The 20,986-nt window shown below is 35.3% G+C and overlaps 1 protein-coding gene across 2 annotated transcripts in view; it reads left to right on the top strand.

Annotated features, from left to right (window-relative positions):
* The window catches only part of KTN1 (kinectin 1), a 119,318-nt gene that overhangs the window by 78,032 nt on the left and 20,300 nt on the right, over positions 1-20,986 (top strand). For both annotated transcript variants that reach the window (XM_065871108.1, XM_065871109.1), the window contains 15 exons: positions 4,129-4,163; positions 4,582-4,672; positions 5,344-5,412; positions 6,032-6,069; positions 6,748-6,838; positions 6,988-7,056; positions 8,153-8,190; positions 8,977-9,067; positions 9,144-9,212; positions 9,685-9,722; positions 11,065-11,155; positions 13,237-13,305; positions 14,384-14,421; positions 16,340-16,430; positions 18,657-18,743. In XM_065871108.1, coding sequence (XP_065727180.1) covers positions 4,129-4,163; positions 4,582-4,672; positions 5,344-5,412; positions 6,032-6,069; positions 6,748-6,838; positions 6,988-7,056; positions 8,153-8,190; positions 8,977-9,067; positions 9,144-9,212; positions 9,685-9,722; positions 11,065-11,155; positions 13,237-13,305; positions 14,384-14,421; positions 16,340-16,430; positions 18,657-18,743 — 1,005 coding nt within the window. The remainder of the gene's footprint in view (positions 1-4,128; positions 4,164-4,581; positions 4,673-5,343; positions 5,413-6,031; positions 6,070-6,747; positions 6,839-6,987; positions 7,057-8,152; positions 8,191-8,976; positions 9,068-9,143; positions 9,213-9,684; positions 9,723-11,064; positions 11,156-13,236; positions 13,306-14,383; positions 14,422-16,339; positions 16,431-18,656; positions 18,744-20,986) is intronic.

Raw genomic sequence — 20,986 nt, 5'->3', positions numbered from 1 at the left:
AAGCATATGACCGTGACGTTATGTTTTTGGTTGTCATTGTGACTTCTCTCTCTGATCTTAGCAGACCAGAGAACCAGCTCTTTGGTTTTTCCTCTGGTCTTTTTTTTTTTTTTTTTTTTTTTTTGTGGTACGCGGGCATCTCACTGTTGGGGCCTCTCCCGCTGTGGAGCACAGGCTCCAGACGCGCAGGCTCAGCGGCCATGGCTCACGGGCCCAGCTGCTCCGTGGCATGTGGGATCCTCCTGGACCAGGGCACAAACCCGCGTCCCCTGCATCGGCAGGCGGACTCTCAACCACTACACCACCAGGGAAGCCCTCCTCTGGTCATTTTTATTGCCACTGCTAGTGAAGGAAGAGATAAAGATTAGCATAATTTGAATTTCTTTCATTTCCACCATTCTTTAACCCCTTCCTACCCAGCAGTCAGAATTCCAAGTGACAGTTGAGAGATGAACAGTTTTGTTATGTAAAAAAAATTCAGTCTCTTTGCTCCATGGATTTTTATCCTGGAGGAAAAAATTGAGTTTATTGACGCACAAACCAATAATGGTGCCAAGTTTTTGTTGTTTCTTTAGGTGTAGGAAGCAGAAAGACAGCAAATATCAGGTAAGGTAACCTGTTTATATACTAGAGAAGAGAAGACTCCATTTGGATGTAGGCCTATGGATAGATCAAAGAAATAAATCAGTTACTAAGATCTCATTTCTTCAGAATAAAATAATACTTTATGTGGGGGAAGGTCCTGAGGTGTCTTATTTTTTTTTGAGCATCTTGACTTTTTAGCAAAGGAACAGCATGACTTTTTACTAGTAGTTTTTTAAGATTCAAAGATAAAGATTATTAAGTAAAAACTGTAGCAGTAGGAAGTTTTTTTCTTTTGCCCTGCGGCCTGGTTCTGTTTTATTGCAGAATAATTCATTGTTGTATGATGTAGTTTTGAAAGTCATCCACGGAGGAGAAAATTGGATTGGATTAGATTAATAATGTATAAAGGTAAAATATTGGATAGATAACTAAGTTGGGTCGATTTCATGCAATTGAACATTCAGTGAGCAATTGACCAAGAGTACTTGTTAAACCGTAACCTTGTTAAAGGATATTGAGTCCATTAAATTTTTACTAATGGAGAGTATGCTAGGTACTATGCTGCAATGCTAAGGCTACAGAGATGAATGAGACTTGGTTCTTGCCCCAAGAATGTGGTTTAGTGTGGAGATAGGTGTACACACAGAAAAAGTGATGAATAAAATTCTTTTTTTGAAAAAATTTTAAACTGTGTGTACAGGTTTAGAGGAAGAGATAATTCTATCTGAAGGAGAGTAAGAGGTGCCACAGAGAGGGGGCAGCTAAACCTGATTTTGAAAAATAGCCAAGAATTTGCTGAACAGCTATGGGGCAATCCAAACTGAGGGGATACAGTGTTAAAAGTCATGGTAGTGTGGCCAAATTGGCATATTCAGAGCATATTGGCATATTGTGGAAGTGCAAAGTATGAGGTATTAAGGGGAAGAGAAAGATTTGCTAGGGCCTAATCATGAAGGACTTTGTAGGCTGTGTAAGGACCATGAGCTTGATCTAGAATGTGGTATGCTACTGAAGGATGTTGAAAGAATGAATCAGCATTTTGTCTAGTATTTTAGTTGAATCATTCTGGTAACCATGAGGTGTTTGAATTTACGTGGTAGTGAAGTATGCAGTACTAAAGGTGTAATACAGCTAAATGATCAAGCTGCATATAACTAGGACTTAATAGTGTTGTCTTTTTTAAAAAATTGAGATACAATTGACATGTTAATTTCAAGTGTGCAACATAATGATTCTATATTTGTGTTACTGTGAAATGATCACAGTAAGTCTAGTTAATGTCTATCACATACATAGTCACCTACTTTGTATTGTTTTTATGTGGGACAACATGCATCAAAAATAAAGATGGACAGGACTTCCCTAGTGGTGCAGTGGTTAAGAATCCGCCTGCCAATGCAGGGGACACGGGTTCAAGCCCTGGTCCAGGAAGATCCCACGTGCCACGGACCAGCTAAGCCCGTGCACCACAACTACTGAGCCTGCACTCTAGAGCCCACGTGCCACAACTACTGAAGCCCATGCGCCTAGAGCCCTTGCTCCACAACAAGAGAAGCCACCGCGGTGAGAAGCCTGCGCACCCAATGAAGAGTAGCCCCCACTCGCCACAATCAGAGAAAAAGCATGCACGCAGCAATGAAGACCTAACACGGCCAAAATAAATAAAATAAAATAATACAATTAAAAAATTTATTAAAAAAATAAAGATGGACGAAAGCCATCTTGATGAAAGATTTATAAACTTACTGCATGATTTATTTTTCACAATTTATAAGCATGATTTAATGTACTTTTGACAGCTCCTATGTCCTTTCTGATGGTAGGAAAGTTTTTTTTTTCCCATTCGGAAGTTCTGTACCTCTCACAGTATAGTCCTTATGAACTCTAGAGACAGGGAGAAGAATTAGGGTATTGTGATATTTAAGATGAGTAAAGCTGAGGATCTAACCTAAGACAATGAAGAAAAGGGGGTTAATTTTTAGAAATACGTTGAAAGTGGAATCTTATGACTTGGATTTGGTAATGGAAAAATTAATAGTATTTGTGAAAAATGGTTGTAATAAAATTGGAAAAAAATTATGAAACCAACAAAATTAAGAGAAAGCAGGTAGGGAATGGGATGGGTAGAAGAGAATGTTGAAGGGAAAAAGACCCCAAACCTGTTTTGTCAGGTTGCTTAGCTGCCTGAAGACCTAGGAATGCTGATGGGGAAACCTTGCTTCTGGACACATAGTAAATATAACATTGAGGACTTTGTAAAGTGTATGGGCGGGATGCTAGAAGGATGGGGTGAATGGTTGGGATCAGCTCACATGTCATGTTTTAATGTAGCAAGGAGAATACGTTCTTGTGTTGCTTCTGCACTTTACAATCAGTTTTATTTTATTTTTTACTCTTATAAATTTATTTATTTAACTATTTTTGGCTGCATTGGGTCTTCGTTGCTGCGCGTGGGCTTTTGTCTAGTTGCAGTGAGTGGGGGCTACTCTTCTTTGCGGTGTGCTTCTCATTGCCGTGGCTTCTCTCATTGCAGAGCACAGGCTGTAGGTGCGTGGGCTTCAGTAGTTGTGGCACGCGGGCTCAGTAGTTGTGGCTCGCAGGTTTAGTTGCTCTGTCGCATGTGGGATCTTCCTGGACCAGGGATTGAACCAGTGTCCCCTGCATTAGCAGGTGGATTCTTAACCACTGCGCCACCAGGGAAGTACCTACAATCAATTTTACAACATTCTGTATATTGGCTTAGGTGGTGGTTATGTGAAATCTACATGTTAAAAATTCATTGAATTGTACACAGGATTTGTGCACTTGTCTTATATGTTAGTTTAAAAAAAAAAAAAAAGGAACAAAGCCTCCTTCTTGGCCTGCAAGGCCTTAGAGCCTTGGAATTTTAGATTTGAAGAATTAATGTAAAGGAGGGGCAAATTCTCTTCTTATCCTTAATATTTCTTTTATAGTAATTAAAAACTTAAAAGGGACGAGTTCATTTTTGCCAGCCCATTTTATACTTCATCTTTTTCTGTGTCTTTTGTGTAGCCTCGTCTTTTCTGTCCTGTGTTTTCTTTTCTTTTTTTATAAATTTATTTATTTTATTTTTTTAAATTTTTGCCTGCGTTGGGTCTTCATTGCTGCACACAGGCTTTCTCTAGTTGTGGCGAGCGGGGGCTACTCTTTGTTGCGGTGTGTGGGCTTCTTATTGCGGTGGCTTGTCTTGTTGCAGAGCACGGGCTCTAGGCACGTGGGCTCAGTAGTTGTGGCACACGGCCAGAGTTGCTCCACGGCATATGGGGTCTTCACGGACCAGGGCTCAACCCGTGTCCCCTGCATTGGCAGGCAGATTCTTAACCACTGCACCATCAGGGACGTCCCTGTCTTGTGTTTTCTGAATTCAGTAATTCTTTAATTATTAGCAGTCTTCAAACATGGATCATCTTCCTAAATTTTGGATCTAATTAATACTAATAGAATTCTGTTTCTGAAGTAGTTTTACCTCATGCAGACTTGGTAAAATTAATTTTTTTTTCTTTTTTGGTGATTTTATTTTAGCCTAATAAAGATGTTTTGGAACAAATGGAAAGATGGTAAGAGATTAAATTTTTAAAAAATATTTTAATGACTCATTTCTACCAAGTGTGAGATAGCAGAATTATTAACTATATTAATCTAAATTCTTAAAATTCTCTTTGTACTTCATAATGGAAGAGAGTGATGTACTATTGATTGATTTGGAATTACATTAAGTTTGTGGGTGGCATGTGTGGCCATGATTTACTTGTTTAGGCTAGCATGTAAGCATGCATTACTTGAATACAGTTTAGTTTTTGGTAAAGAGGGACTACCCTTGGACCATGACCAAAGATCCTTAGAAACCTTTCTAGAATAGAAAGTTTAGAAGGAAAAATGGGCATAGGAGTTGATCCATATAAAATATTTATTTAGAAATCATATTGTTTTCTTTGAAAAATAGTTCATACATGTGTTTTAAATTTATAATTTCAGCATTCAAGAAAAAGATGAGAAGTTGAAGACTGTAGAAGAATTACTTGAAACTGGACTTATTCAGGTGGCCACTAAAGAGGAAGAACTGAATGTAAAGAATTTTGTATATTTGTTTTCCTTATGATTATTCAGTGAACATGAAGTGGTTTTACTGTAATGTGTAATATTTTTCCCATACCTTTTAGTTACCCACATTTTATGAATTTATATGATGTCCTTTTTCATTAAATTTAAGATTTTATTATAAATACAAAAACGTGTAGTTACCTATAGCATTCACTGCCTTAATGAAGTAGATATTATTGTTATGGTTTGTAATATATGCTCCCCCACCTCCACCCATGCCCGAATTATAACCAAACAACAACTAGTTACAAGAATAACTAGTGGACTTAATAAGTTCATGAAATAGTATTGGAGGCCATAGAATGGAGAGAATGCAGTTTTATTTTATGATTATCATTAGCCTTAACTAACTTAATTTGGATAGGATTGCTGGAAGAAATAAGGTAAAAGGTGTATTTGATTTTAGGGAGAGAAGTGACTTGACAAGTGGTCTGTGTGGTTTTCAGGTTGTGGAAACATAAGTAGAAATACTTGTGAGGATAATTGAATTAAAGTCCATTTGCAGAATTGTAGACATACAGAGCAACTGAGATTTCTGGGCCTTCAGAGAGGAAAAGAAGCAGCTAGAGAAAAATGAGAAGCTAGCTGTTTTTTCAGAAAATAAAAGTATGTTGTGCTTATGTGTCTTTGAAAAAGGCAATAAGAACAGAAAATTCATCTCTGACAAAAGAAGTTCAAGACTTAAGGGCCAAGCAAAATGATCAGGTAATATATTTAGTAGATCCTGCAACCATTCTCTTTTAAACGTTGGGCAAACGTGTTATCAAATATAGCAGCAAGCCTTTTTTTTGTTCCTCCCTTCTCCAACATGGAATTTGTCAATTATAGTTTTAATCTGTGAATGATTGGTGACTTGATTATCAGTAATAGAAGCTGCAATTTATTAAATGCTTACTTTATGCCAGGCACTGGATAGAGTATTCTAGGTAGGATGTCATTGCTTGTTACTATAGTGATAAAAGGTTTTGAGTATACATATATAAAGTAAGACTCTAAATAATAGTAAAAGAGGTTACCTGAAGTTAGGAAATTTCCTTTTTTCTCCTTATCTGGTTAGAATCATTGAGTCAATAATTTTAATATTTATCTATTGGTTTTTCTTTTGACCTACACTTACCATAAGTAGCTTTAAAGCTGCTTACTTTCAAAGTGCTTTTCATTTTCATAATTATGACATTTAAAAAAATCTAGAAAGAATTACTTCCCAGGTTTACTTTTCCGGGGTTTTGGTGTAGTGGAAAATTTAAAGAACAACATACTTTTCTATTTATGACCCATTTATATTTTGAGCAAATTACCAAGTAGGATACCTTCCTATTTCTAGGTTTCCTTTGCATCTCTAGTTGAAGAACTTAAGAAAGTGTAAGTAATGACATTATTAAACTGGTCTTTTTCTTTTGGTCCAGTTTTATTAGTGCTCATAAATCTTGTTTTATTGTGCAATTAAGATGGCTAGGAGTTTTCATTGCTGGAATAAGGAGACTTAGCTGTGCTTTCCCAGTGCAGTTGTTAAAAAATCAGTTTCCATGATTGACTCCATTTATTAACTTGTGGCATCAAATTGTTAATTTTCTGTTTCTGCACTAGGAACTGTTAATGAACAGGTTATATTGGATAGAGATCAGTTCCTTGTATGTGTTGTTTTCTTGAAGTGTCTATAAAGTTTAATACCATAATTGTATGTAAGTTTTGCCATAGCTTTCAGAGCCCTAGAAACCTATACTGTTGAGAGGAACTCAGTTCTCCTTAGTATTCTTTGGGGTGCAAATCTTATATTCCCTGTGCACTTTGGAAACATGTCACCAGCTTCTCCTTGCGTGCATAGACTTCAGCCATCTGGTAGTTACTGCTTAATTCTCATTTAGGAAGAGCTTTAAGTATTGTTTTCCCCTTCTGTCTGCAAAATATGGTTGCTCTTTTACTTAAAATGGGAAGAGTTGATTTGGTGAGCCTATTAATGATTTGGTACTATTTTTATATCTTAGTTGGTAGATCTTGATGATTTCTCCCGAAGTTTAATAATGCATTTCTTTATCTAAGGATCCATGAAAAAGATGGAAAGATCAAGTCTGTGGAAGAGCTTCTGGAAGCTGAACTTCTCAAAGTTGCTAATAAGGAGAAAACTATTCAGGTATTGAGAGAGAGAAAACTTATGTTTTGCTTTTTTGTTTATCAACTTTAGTGAATACCATTTAATTTCATGTGTTTGTCTGTACATTGCATTTTATGTCAATTTCTGTGTTTCCATTGTCCAACCTTGTCTGTTTTGTCATTGTCAAGGATTTGAAACAGGAAATAGAGGCTCTAAAAGAAGAAATAGGAAATATCCAGCTTGAAAAGGCTCAACAGGTAAAAATCCCAGAGCCATAGCATGACAGATTCATTAGTGTATGCGTATTAATGAACTATTTGGTTTTTTTCTGTTACTCAGAAGAAAACTTTTAGTAGTGTGCTGTAAGTATATTGGGTTATGTGCTTTTTATTATTTTTGCCTGATTTGAGAAAATGTTTTAATATTTTAATCAACATATCTTTTAACTGTTTAAAGGTTTTTTTCTGGAAAGTTTTCTATATTAATGTTTCATTTTAGTTTGCCAACTTAAAAAAAAAAACACTTTGGTAAACCTTTTTTTTTTTTGACTGCATGTTCCAAAACATTTTGTTATAGAATACGTATTGCTCAACCTTTGCCTATAGAATAAAGTACAGATTTCATTGGGGTATTTCAGAGGTAGATGTGGTTACTGGAAATAGATGGGTGGTTTTGGTGAATATAATCTGATAAGGTTTGATTGAAAAAAGTGGTGAGATTGCATGGAAGAGATGATTCATTCATTCATCCAACCAACAGATGCATTCAATATTTATTCAGTTCCTCCTACTTATCAAAGTACTATGTTAGTGGTTGGAGATAATGTGTTGAATGAAATAGGGTATGAGGAAAAGATTAAATTCCTAATATAGACTGAGAGTTCAGGAAGGTCTCCTTCTGAGGAACTGACATCTAAGCCAAGATCTGAAGGGACTGTGAGAAGGCAGTGGGGAATGAAAGGTACTATTGAACTGTGTATGGTAAGAAGAGGAGATTAAAGGACAATATAGAGTACTGTTGAGTAGTTGGGCTTGAAGAGTGGGAAGGAAAAGCGCTTTGACAAGATAGGGAGGTATGTGGACAGTTAATATTCTAATTTTCACAATTCAAAAAAGTATCACATTGTTTAGACTTATTCATAACCATATTCCTAGTCTCTTCTACCCCCCTCATTTTTAATTTATTACTCTTACTGTCATTGGAGCCAAGAGAAGGTGAAATCAAGTCATCTCTGTTTTGGCTAGGTCTTTGTAATTTGAAGTGTGCACATTTTAAGGTTTACCATAAAGCCTATTAAGGTAAACTGAAAGGATTACGAATTGCTTTTTTTCTGCTTCTTTCTTTATATTTTAGTTATCTATCACTTCTCAAGTTCAAGAACTTCAGAACTTGTAAGTACCATTTGCCTCATTTCCCTTTAATATCTCTCTTCCACAAGTTAAACATAATTATAATGAAAATTGTAGCTCCTTTTTATTTGATTTCAAGTAATATTTTAAAGAACATCGGGCTTCCCTGGTGGCGCATTGGTTGAGAGTCCGCCTGCCGATGCAGGGGACACGGGTTCGTGCCCAGGTCCGGGAAGATCCCACATGCTGTGGAGCGGCTGGGCCCGTGAGCCATGGCCGCTGAGCCTGCGGGTCCGGAGCCTGTTGGTCCGCAACGGGAGAGGCCACAACAGTGAGAGTCCCGCATACCGCAAAACAAACAAACAAACAAACGAAAAACCCCATCAAATTATATCTCACAAAGGCCTCAAAGTCTTAAATTTTTCATTAGGATTGAACCTATAGGTTTTTTGATGGGAATGGGGATAGAGTGGAAGTCTTATTTTTCTGCTTTATAATCTGAATGTGACCTTCAACTGACATGTTGCTCTTTGCCCATTTTAATAGCCACTGTGAAACTGGTTATATATTTCATACCCAAACTAGTTGTGATAAGCTAAATTTGCTGGTATTAACTTAAACAGGGTGTTAAGGGGTGGGAGTAGAGCTACTGCTTAATTAGATATCTCCAAAATCTTATATGCCTTTATACTTGAAATATTTATTTTTTAGTTTATTTAATCAGTTCGGGTTATGAGTACAACCTAAAATACTCTTTTCCAGTCTCCAGTATTTTTACTTTGTTTAGTCATGTAACATTTTCACTGATAGTTCTTAACTTATTGTTAGATTAAAAGGAAAGGAGGAACAGATGAATACCATGAAGATTGTTTTAGAAGAGAAGGAGAAAGACCTAGCCAATAAAGGGAAATGGTTACAGGTGAGAAGTTAAAAACAATAGTAAACACCTTTTTTATACTTGAATATCACTTTTATATAGACTTATTCTTTTTCAGGATCTTCAAGAAGAAAATGAATCTTTGAAAGCTCACGTTCAGGAGGTAGCACAACATAACTTGCGAGAGGTATAGTATAAACAGATTACCAGCATATTTTATAAAACATGAGGAATCTTTATTTTACTGTACTAGGAAGCAAAAAAGTTAATATGTTCTCTTGAGTTTTTTGCCATAAAAATTACTGTAGTATCATTGTTTTGTTGTTGATAAAATAACTTTTATCCCTTTCAAGTCTACTACTGCCTCATTTGTCAACCTAAGTCTGAAAGAATTTCCTCTCCTTACTTTTTCAGATGGACTCTTATTCTCATTTTTAAGCCTGTGTTTAATTGGTGTATTAATCTGTAATCCTTTAACAAATGGATATTAACAATTAAGTTAAATAAAGAAAATCCATTCTTTGTTTTATGAATGGCCCAATCTTAAATTTACCACATATAATTGGGTTTTAATTTACTGGTGAGTGATTCTATAGATCATATATTGTAGAACCTGATCTTTTTCATGTTATAATTAAAAATGTGAATCTGTTTCTTAGGCATGTTCTGCCTCACGATTTGAAGAACTTGAGATTGTGTAAGTATACTTTTAGCCAGCATTTTAAAGAGGAACTTCTCAATGTTTTCTAGACTGTCCTTGAATATTATGATGAGTTTCTCCTAAGTTATTAACTTTCTTGTTAAGTAGGAATTATAGTCCAGGGGCAAATAAGTTAAATCTCTGTTTGGTATAATAAAACAGAGGCCTTTCAAATGCTTTCTGATACCTGGAGACTTTATCTTTTCCAAATCCTTCAAATGCATTTTCTGAGATGCTCTTTCTGCTAATATAGACTGGTTGGTTTTATTTAAGTTTTCTCTCTCTCTCTCTCTTTCTAAATGAAGTATGTAATTATTATAAAGAGAGGTTAAATTTATTTCAAATCAAAATCATTTTTAGTATTTGAAAGAATAACATCTCTGAATTAACCAGAAGATAATCTTAGCCATAATCTTGATAATGAATATTGAATCTTTCTATAAAAGTAACTTGCCTTTGGGGGAAAATAGTATCTGTTGTTGTATCAGTTAATGCTGTGCCGATTAGTAAAAATACTGAATCTGATGAGCATAGGAGGGATCAGTCTTAATAGATGTTATCCTAGACAATTTTTATCCTATGAAGTCTGTTTTCTTAAACTAAATCAGTCTACAGTGGTAAGAAAGGTATCTGTACTTCATTGTTTTGGCCTTCTATCAATTACTTTTAAGAGATTTTTCCTTTGATGTAATCTCATCAGTCTTTATTGATGTTTAAGAAGTGGCCCTTTGAAACTGTATCTTTAAAAAAGTAAGATATTGAAGATATTTATTAGGTCATTATCTTTATGGAGAAAAAGGAGATGTCTTTATTGGCACTAAGATTGCTCATATGTACAACTAGCTGTTTATCTTATGGGCATTATATAACTGTCAAGGTGCTTTTCTATCATTTGCTAATAGAAAGCTTAGAGACAGCGTTTGAGGCCTATTTGTAGTAGGTATATAGATCATTAAAGAATGATTTTAGATTTATTTCTACCTCACATTAAAGAAAATTAATGTAATATTTGGGGGGGCATTTTTAGGTTTACAGAAAAAATTGAGAGAGCAGTACAGAGAATTTCTATATACCCTCCTTCCCCATTTTTCTTATTTACATCTTGCATTTGTGTGGTAATTTGTTACAACTGATGAAGCAAATCAATATATTGCTATTAACTAAAGTCCATAGTATCCATTAATGTTCACGCTTTTTTACATTCTAGGGGTTTTTGACCAATGTATGATGACATGTATCCATCATTACAGTATTATAAAAAAAAGTTTTACCGTCCTAAAATTCTCCTGTGCTCCACCGATTCACCTAACTAAACATAACGTCTTTGTAAAAATTCTAGGTTGAAAGAAAAGGAAAATGAAATGAAGAGATTAGAAACTGTGCTAAAAGAAAGGGAGAGTGATCTTTCTAGAAAAACAAAGCTGTTACAGGTAAATATGTTTATACTTAAAATTATCATGTGAGTTACTGTCTTTGCATGTTTGAAAACAATTTTAACTACTGCAAAAGAAAATTGAATGCAAAATGACATTCCCTCCTACCCAGATACTGGGTCTCATTCCTCAGAGGTAACTACTATCAATTATTTATATATCTTTTGAGCAAGCGCCCATGCATAAAATGTGTATGTGTGTGTGTGTGTACTTAATAGTTTTTAAACATATTGTATTTAATCATACACAATTTTGTATTTTGCTCCCCCCACCCAATTAATAATGTTTTTGAGGTCCTTCCACATAAGCACATTTTTATCTTTAATGTTGAATGGCTTCATGGTATTCTTTTGTATGATTGTATTATCATTTATACAACCAGTCCTGGTTTATGGATACTTATATTATTTAGAGTTGTGTTTCCTGTTACAACAGTTCTATGGTGAATATCCTTACACACACATTTTCAGTACTTATGCTACTATACTATATCTGTATTTATAATTCCTACAAGTGAGATTTTGGGTTTTATGCAGAGGGGTTTTTTCCTTCTTGAAAGTGATAGTTAAAATAGAAAATAGTATCTCTTCATCTTCATGTAGTTAGTATTGAAAGTCCTTACAAAACATTGTTTTGAAGTAATAGGAGATTTTAGATGTCTGCACTGTCTCAGATACTTGTGCTCACATTTCATGCTCCAAGGGTTGGTTCTGTCACATTCCCTTTCCTTCCCAAGTAGGTTCATTTTAAATTTTGTCATATAATGCTAAATTGTCCTCCAAAGTGTTTTTACTAATTTATACTCTCCAACAGACTAAATTACAACTAAACTAAATTGCACTAAATTAAACAACCAAACTACAACAACTAAATTACGCTTTCCAACAGAGAGCCATTTACTTTTCATCCTCTTCCACACTGATGAAGATGAAAACATTTGATATTATGCTTGAAAGATGGTCAGATTATTGTAATTTGCATTTGATAGAGAAGTTAAGCACTCATCATTTGTATATGAATTGGCCTGTAATTTTTCCTACATTTTCCCCTCTGGGTTGATTTTTTCTTGCTAATTTATAAGATCCTTTTAACATAGTAAGGGAAGTTAGCCTTCTTGTCATAGGAGGTGATTTATTTTAGTTTTTCTTTTGACTTAATTCCTGCCCCCCCCCCCCCTTTGGAAGTTTTTATGTACTGAAATGTTAAGTAGTTTGCTGAGTTTGAAATGAAAGTTACCTCTGACTCTATGATCATAAAAATGTTTTCACGTGTTTTCTTCTAATATTATGTTTATAATTTATTTTTTTTTTGCTTAGATGTTTTATTCACATGTAATTTATTGGAGTAAGTTATAAGAATAGCATTTCAACCTTAAAAAAAATAAAAGACTAGCCACATTATTAAATAATCGATTATTACTTGACTGCAGTGGCTCTGTCCCCTGCCTGGAACATTCAGCAATATTTGGAGACATTTTTGGTTATCACAGCTGGCGGAGGGGTGCTACTGCATCCAGTAAATGGAGGCTGTGGATGCTGCTGAACATCTTACAGTATGTGGGCGGCCCCCATAATAAAAAAAATACGGCCCAAAATACCAGTAGGACTTGCCCTACTGATCTGAGGTGTCACCCTGTAGTAAATTCTGTCATGTGTTTGGGTCTGTTTCTGGATCCTGTTTTCTTCCATTGAGACATACCCACTCCCAGGCTAGAACTGAATAATTGAATTATTCTAATTTTATAATTTTTTTTTTTTTTTTTGCGGTATGCGGACCCCTCTCTGCTGTGGCCTCTCCCGTCGCAGAGCACAAGCTCTGGTCACGCAGGCTCAGCGGCCATGGCCCACAGGCCCAGCCACTCCACGGCATGTGGGATCCTCCCAGACCGGGCACGAACCAGTGTCCCCTGCATCGGCAGGCGGACTCTCAATTATAATGTATTTTAATATAGGGCTTATTACACCCTTTAAAAATTGTAACTGTTATAGAATTTGCCTGGTTTGTATGATACGTTTTAAAGCTTATGTGGAAAATAAAAGCTCTGTCCGTGTGTTCATGTTTAATTTTTGTTTAAATAGGAAGTACAAGATGAAAACAAACTGTTTAAATCCCAAATTGAGGAGCTTAAGCAGCAGAACTACCAACAGGTAGGTACTGTTAGATGCCTTGCCTTTTATTTATGTGGTAAAAAACTTTATGACTCATGACCGTAAGTATTACCATTTTGCCTTTTCATTGAGAATAAAGTATGTGTTGTTTTATTTATAAGTGTTTATCAAATTTCCTAAAAAACAAAGCAGTTTGCTGTGCTATAGCCAAGATAAGATAATCTATAATTTATAAAGTATACACAAATAACATTACTATCTGTATTCCAGCTCTGTTATGTATCTGTGTGTGTATGTTTTCAGATCCTTTAGAATGCCTTTCTTAGCAAGTCAGATAAAATCATGTAGAGGTCAGCTTAAAAACATGTGTATACCCTACTTCCCCTTTCCGCAAATAAAAACATCTATAATTGGAGAGAAACTAAGAAATGTGTAATATTATAAGTAATAATTTACCACCATTTAAAATACTTTTTCAGAGTATAATTCTGCTTGGTAAAAATAAAATGTGTGATTTTTAAAAAAAATAATGTTAACCAAAATATTCTTTAAATTAATTTATATTATGAATGTATATGGATAAACTCGAAAGTATTTTGAAGGACAAAAGAATTAGAGTCCTTGTCGACAAGAAGCTTATAGTAGTTTCGTTTGGGAGATTGTAGTCATCAGGAATAAATACCATACATGAAGGGCTATGTACCTTTACGTATTATGTAAAATTAAATTTTTGTTACATGCAAGTTAACTAACTTTTCCATACTTTTCCTTCATTAATGGTATTTTTTTGACTTTTGGAAGCTTAGTGTAGTCAAATATGAATTATGCATTATGAAAATTTAAGGTATTAACTCAGTGCTTTGCACATGATAGGAAATTTATAAATGTTTGTTAAATGAAGAGTTTAAGAATATAGTGACAATGAAGATTTGATTTAGCACTCAGTACATTGTATAAATGTGTACATGTTTTTATTAAAATTACTTTTTGATGGCATATAGAATATATGATATTTTTACCTTTGGTGTTGTCTCAGTTTATGTCTGAGAACAGATTTAATTTTTTTGAAGTCCTCTAGAAAGCTGTGTTTGAAAATAACATTTAACTGTTTTAATAGGCATCTTCTTTTCCCCCTCATGAAGAACTATTAAAAGTGTAAGTAATAATTCTTATTCACAGTTTGGGATGTGGCAACTGTTTTTCTTTACTAAACAGTTCTCAGATAAGCAATTTGATGTAACTGCAAATGCTCCCCTAATTTTTACAGTTCTATTTGGATTTCTTGGACTGTAGGTCATTACACACATTTAGCTGTGCCTTTGGCTGAGCTAAATGTACCTTTTATGGTACTTGGATTTCTTTGAACATTTTTTTTTCTTTTTTCTTTTTTTTTTTTCTTTTGTGTTACGCGGGCCTCTCCCGTTGCGGAGCGCAGGCTCAGCAGCCATGGCTCACGGGCCCAGCTGCTCTGCGGCATGTGGGATTCTCCTGGACCGGGGCATGAACCCGTGTCCCCTGCATCGGCAGGCGGACTCTCAACCACTGCGCCACCAGGGAGGCCCTTTTTGAACATTTTGTTGAGGGTGATAACTGGTTTTTCAGGCATTCAGAAAATACCTAATCACATTTAACTATATTTTGAAGGCTTTACTGATTTACCTTAAATTATCTCCATTATCCTCCTGATATCTTTGTGGAATTGAATGGTGCACATTTTGGTTTAGCTTCTGCGTTAAAAAAGCAAATCTTGTAATCTTTATGGTTACTCTCTTTTAAGGAGTTTTTTTTTTTTAACTGAAACATTTTTGTTGTGGGTCAGTATTTTTCTCTAAGAGGCTGCTTTTAAGGTCATTTCAGGTAAGTTGGTATGTTTCAACATGTTAAATGTCAACCACGTGAAGTATATTCAGTGATATATCTGTGTGTTCTTCCATCTTGACTTGTTTACACAGTTGGTAGTTGACTAGTTTAGAATTATTTACTATTAAATTGAGTCTTGAGTTTGACTGTATAGAGCAAGGGTGAGCAAACTTTTTTTTATAAATGGCCTGACAGTGAATATTTTAGGCTATGTGGGCCACGTAGTTTCATATTCTTTTTTTCCTTTTTTCCCTACAGTTCTTTAAAAACATAAAATCAGCTCTTGGCTCAAGGACCATACAAAATCAGACTGTGGGTCATGCCCTGAACCCTAGTTTGCCAACCCCTTATATCGAGCCTTATTCTTAGGGAAGAGCGATTTGTACTTTAATTTTCTACCCAAGCCTCCTCTCAGCTATTACAGAATCAAATTGTGACTCTTTGCCATTTCTTTCTGTATTTCTGAGAAGTAACTAACTTATTTGATAGAACCAGAAAAACATGAATCCCAAGACTGTTCTTTTTTTGTTTTTTTTTTATGGTACGTGGGCCTCTCACTGTTGTGGCCTCTCCCGTTGTGGAGCACAGGCTCCGGACGTGGAGGCTCAGCAGCCATGGCTCACGTGCCCAGCCGCTCCGCGGCATGTGGGATCCTCCCGGACCGGGGCACGAACCCGTGTCCCCTGCATCGGCAGGCAGACTCTTAACCACTGAGCCACCAGGGAAGCCCCCAAGACTGTTTTGAAAATGAAAAGAGAACACCTACCTCACGTTAATATTATGCTTTTATTGTGGGTTAGCCACTTAAAGTCATAATTGATTTCATTACCTTCTGGGGAAAAAAAATATTTAAGGGAATGTGTCTACATCAGTTTTTACTCCTCTGAAAATAGCTACTTCACTGCCCTAGATAAAAATAGAAGTGACTACAACTACAGCTGTTCATGTATTCATGAACTGTTTCTTAGGGGATGATTTTTCTTTAGCATAAATGTCAGTATATCATATTGTAAAAATTTATTTGAAAGGTTATTTCTGAAAATAGGAATTCATGGATAGGCTTTCTGTGGTAACTGGTTAAGCTTAAGGAGTTTGCCTGTTAGGTTAATGCATTTTTCAAAGTATCATCTACTTGCTGTTTTTATTGTAGTAACAAATAATATGTTCACTGTTTACCTAAAATATTGTTATATATATTCATGTTCTGGTTTAGAATTTCAGAAAGAGAGAAAGAAATAACTGGTCTCCAGAATGAGTTAGCTTCTTTGAAGGATGCTGTTGAACACCAGAGGAAGAAAAACAATGTAAGCAAATTTTTATCAGAATAAAGCTTTTTATTCTTATTATTTCACTGAAATATCATGGTTAAGAATTTTTTAATCAACTTTTACTTTAGATTTCTTAATCTTTGTAGGAAAGTACTGTTTTGTGTGTAGGTTTTATGAGAGGATTATTGGGGAAACCACTTTATTAGAGAGTGGATTTTTTAATGAATAAATGAAAAGTCCATTTTGTACATGTCTGAATATCATTTTAAATGTTGACATTACAATTATTACAGCTACAGATTTTTTTTTAAACTATAGTTGACTTTCTGTTAAACTTTTTTTTTTTTTTTTTGCGGTACGCGGGGCTCTCACTGTTGTGGCCTCTCCCGTTGCAGAGCACAGGCTCTGGACGCGCAGGCTCAGCGGCCATGGCTCACGGGCCCAGCCGCTCCGTGGCATGTGGGATCTTCCCGGACCGGGGCATGAACCCGTATCCCCTGCATCGGCAGGCGGACTCTCAACCACTGCGCCACCAGGGAAGCCCATCTGTTAAACTTTTATCTGGAAAAATTATTCTTTCAGCTCAGTATCTTAAAATTAAAGGTTTTTGTTCTTATTTTGATTGGGCTAGCCTTTTTGTAAACTGAAAATAATGCCAGTATTCAAACCTAGTATTTTCAATAATTAAATGTCTTTCAAAGTCTTCTGCCACCTCCCTTTTTAAATTGAGAGGTGTTTCAAATTTTGGTAATTAAGCATATTAGAGGGCTCAAAACCTGAATACATTTAGGTTAGAATGGAAGGGATAGTGAAATATTGACAAGTAGTAAATTTAGATGAGTTTCTTAAATTCTCTCTGACCAGAGGATGACACCTTTAAGTAGAATGCAAGTGTTCTTGTTAGACGAGGAATTTTTGCACACAAAAGTATCATTGTTAAGACTTAAGGTCAGAAATGTTATTGAAATCAAAGCGGGTATTTTCTAATGAAAGCTAATTTTTCAAAGTTTGCGTTAATTTGTTAATTTAACAAGTTGACATGTTCCTGCTCCTCTGAGTTTGTCAAAATTAGGTATGTGAATTGCCCTTTGTGTGTTTGTGTAACATTACTAATAGCATTGCTTGGCCAGAAAACCTAAGCTCAATTTGCCAGTATTACTGTTACCATCTTAACTGTGTTTTATTATCGGGATTCTGAGATAAGGAAGGTATGGTAATGCCTGTCTAATGCCTCAGCAGCAGCAGTGCTGGAGGCACTGAAGTGTGTGAAAAGAGCCAGGACACTGGAGGCCAGCAGACTGCAACATCAGTCCATTCTAGTTCTGCCCCCTCATTTGCTGTGTAAACTTGGTCACATTTATTAACCTATCTGAGCTGTGGTTTTGCCATCTATAAAATGGGAATAAATACCTCTTAGGGTTGTTATGAGGATTAATGAAAATTTTTGTGACGTGCCAAGTACAGTGTTGGGCACATAAGTAAGCATTCAATAGATGGTGATTATCGGCTTTTTAGTTTTTGTTTTTAATCTGTTTAGATTTCTAAATCTGAAGAAAGGCTGAAATATAGCAGATTGTCCTTATTAGTATTTGCTAATGAAATGCTGTTGAAATAGATCTTTCAGAACTCAGTTTCCAAAGGCCTCTGTTTCTCTTTCTAGCCTCCTCGTTTGCCTTGATCAAGTAGCTCATACAGTTCCTGTCAGGTTGCTTTTTGGTATGCACATTTGACCATGCCAAGAAAGATAGAGAAATACAGTGAATTCCTATGTCATTCCTAGGTAGACTTGAAATGTGTTAAATCAATAAAACATATTTAGAGAAAAAAATGTTATGCTGCAGTGGAAAGTCCCATGAGTGATACTGGGTCCTGTTTAAAAATCACACATAAAGCTTTTTGTAATACTTGTGTATTTGTTCTGTCCTTAATCCTCTAATATTCAATGTACCTGAAATTATATTTGTAATCTTGGTTTCTGTGTTTACTTTTGAATGCTTTTTCTTCCTTGTTATATGTGCATAGTAATTACTTTAAAGCTGGCATATTTGGTGTGTATACTAAAACATGGGAAGTGGGCATCTTTATTTTCTCATTCAAACTTCTAAACATTGCTTTTTATTTTTTTGCTAATATACATATTTTCCCATTGAAATAATTTTGCAGTAAGCAGCAGTTAAATGCAGTGCAAAATACTGATGAAGCAAAAAGCAAAAATCTTTCAATAATGGATAAACTGAAATCATTCTTTCTAAAAATGATTAGGACCTTCGGGAGAAAAACTGGGAAGCAATGGAAGCATTGGCATCAACTGAAAAAATGCTGCAGGACAAAGTGAACAAGACTTCCAAGGTTGTAATGCTAACTACTAGAAACAATCCACTGAACAGAGAAAATCTGCAGCTTGTCTTAAAATCAGACTAAAGCATTTAATTTTACTGCAATTTGAATATAAAATCTCCTTATCATCCACATTTATCACCTCTGTCATCTCTGCTTTTTTTCATCTACTCCTTGAAGCTTTAATTTTGGGCATGCTGTTTTGTTGTGATTACTTGATTGTTTGAGCTTTGGTGATTACTGCTTTAAGCTGATGAGTCTCAGGAAGCCTATGCTACCCATATAAGCTCTTCTTAGACAGAGTGTACCTCTTGGGTTGATTAAGACAACTTGGTGAAAACCCTGAGCCAAAAAAAACTAACTGAATTAACAAACACATTTGACTACCTAGAATGCACCTGTGATGCACAGTGGACTCTCCTAGGTTCTTTGAGGCACACCAAGATGACTCAGACAAGGTGGAAAATGATAAAAGCCTTCAGAAGTACAAGGACGGGATCAATTCTGGGTGTGTTATTGGGGATGCTTCCTTAGAAGAGATGGAATTAAAATTAAACTTTAGGTTTTGAAGTATCTGGGCAGTAATGATGCACATTTTATGTTTAGTATGGAATATTAATGTAAGGGATAATCCTCTTGACCAGAGTATGTAAAGTGCTTCTGAAACATATATCCCCCTCTGTCTTAAAAAAAGGTATTCTCCGTGAGTTCAAGTTGTTCCATGGATTTAAAGATTTCTAATGAGTTGTAATCGAGAAGTTGTTTTTAAAGATTGAGAGAAATAAATGTGCCAGTTCAGTCAAGCACTTTGAAAATTCCTACCAAGAATAAATGTGGAACAGAATTATTGAATTTCATATATGGGTTAATTAAAGTTCATTATGTTATTCAATTCAGCATTCTGTAAGTATTTTGTGTGCTAAGGTAATATGCTGAATTTTAAATGTAAGTCTTAGTGACATTTGAAGGACTTTTTTTTAAGCAGAGTAGGATTTTAATAAATTTTTTTATCAATCATGTTTGTAGTTGTATTTCCTTTAGTGTAAATGGATTTGTATTTACTTATATACTTATTCTTCGGGCCCTAATTTTCACTAAAACCTTAATTTGAGATATCTGGCAGATATTGGAACCAGAGAAATCTAGGCCAGAGAGTAGAAAAATCTAGGCCAGGTAGGACGTTATTGTTTTATTGTCAGTGGTTGCAGTCAGCCCTGTCAGCAGTGGGGGTTCTGTATAGTTTCTGATTGTTTCTGTAACTTTGTTTTTCACTGTTAAGAGCTACCTTTTAGCCTTATTTTGTTAATGAGGCTGGTTATCTAGAAAGTGCTAAACTCTTAATATGCCATTCCTACAAGAAGTTATGTGCCACCTGTCATAGGCATTCTTGCATATTATGATGCCAAAAGAAAGCTAGAATTTGTTTCATCATGTGTTTGGTGGTGAATTTATATATATTTCAGAACTAATCACCAAGTGCATGATGGCTTCTCGCATGGCTGATGATCTACAGAGCATAGACTTTATACTCCTTCTCTATTTTAATGGAATTTAGACAGTCCTCAGATAGCATAGGTATAAAATGATGTTGATTGACCCCTGACTACAGGTTGTGCTGTAAGGAGTAAATGTTCTTGAGGACCTACTATTAATGACAGGTTCACATGAAAGGTACTTCACACATGTTACACTTAGGTAAAGATAGTAAGGAAATTATAATAATGCAGTTTTCAATATTAAAGTGGAATAGAAATTGCTATCCACAACCAAACTACTATGTCAAATGAAAACGTTTTACCTAAAATTGCTAGTACATCCTTGTGCTTCTTAGTTACAAGTTAGACACCTATTTCCTTTAGTTAGATTCTTTTTCCCTTGGGGAATTTTCAAAAAAGTTTCTGTTCCACAGTGTCTCTTTTCCTGATCTTCTTATAGAGATTGCTCTGCCACTTCTTTGGTCAGATGATAAAAATGAGCTCTTCATTGTTTCTGAATTAGCAGTTAATCATTTTCCTTAAATGAGTGTACCTTATTTTATGCAGTTAGGTGGATGTATCCCTGAAAAATAGTGGACTTTACTGAGTTATTGAAAATACTCCATTAAAACATCCATTTTTAAAATCCTGCCATTAATCCGAATAAAGTAACAGCTTTTTGTGTGTACAGAATATGATTAATCTCTAGCTTCTTATTGTGTAACTTTAGATTTTCATGTTATTAGATTTTCTTAAATTGAAGCGTGTGCATCTTAAATC

This window comes from Phocoena phocoena, chromosome 2, assembly GCF_963924675.1.
Source record: "Phocoena phocoena chromosome 2, mPhoPho1.1, whole genome shotgun sequence".
Taxonomy (NCBI): domain Eukaryota; kingdom Metazoa; phylum Chordata; class Mammalia; order Artiodactyla; family Phocoenidae; genus Phocoena; species Phocoena phocoena.
The sequence above is the reverse complement of the archived record's forward strand: the minus strand, read 5'-3'. Positions and strand labels throughout refer to the sequence as shown.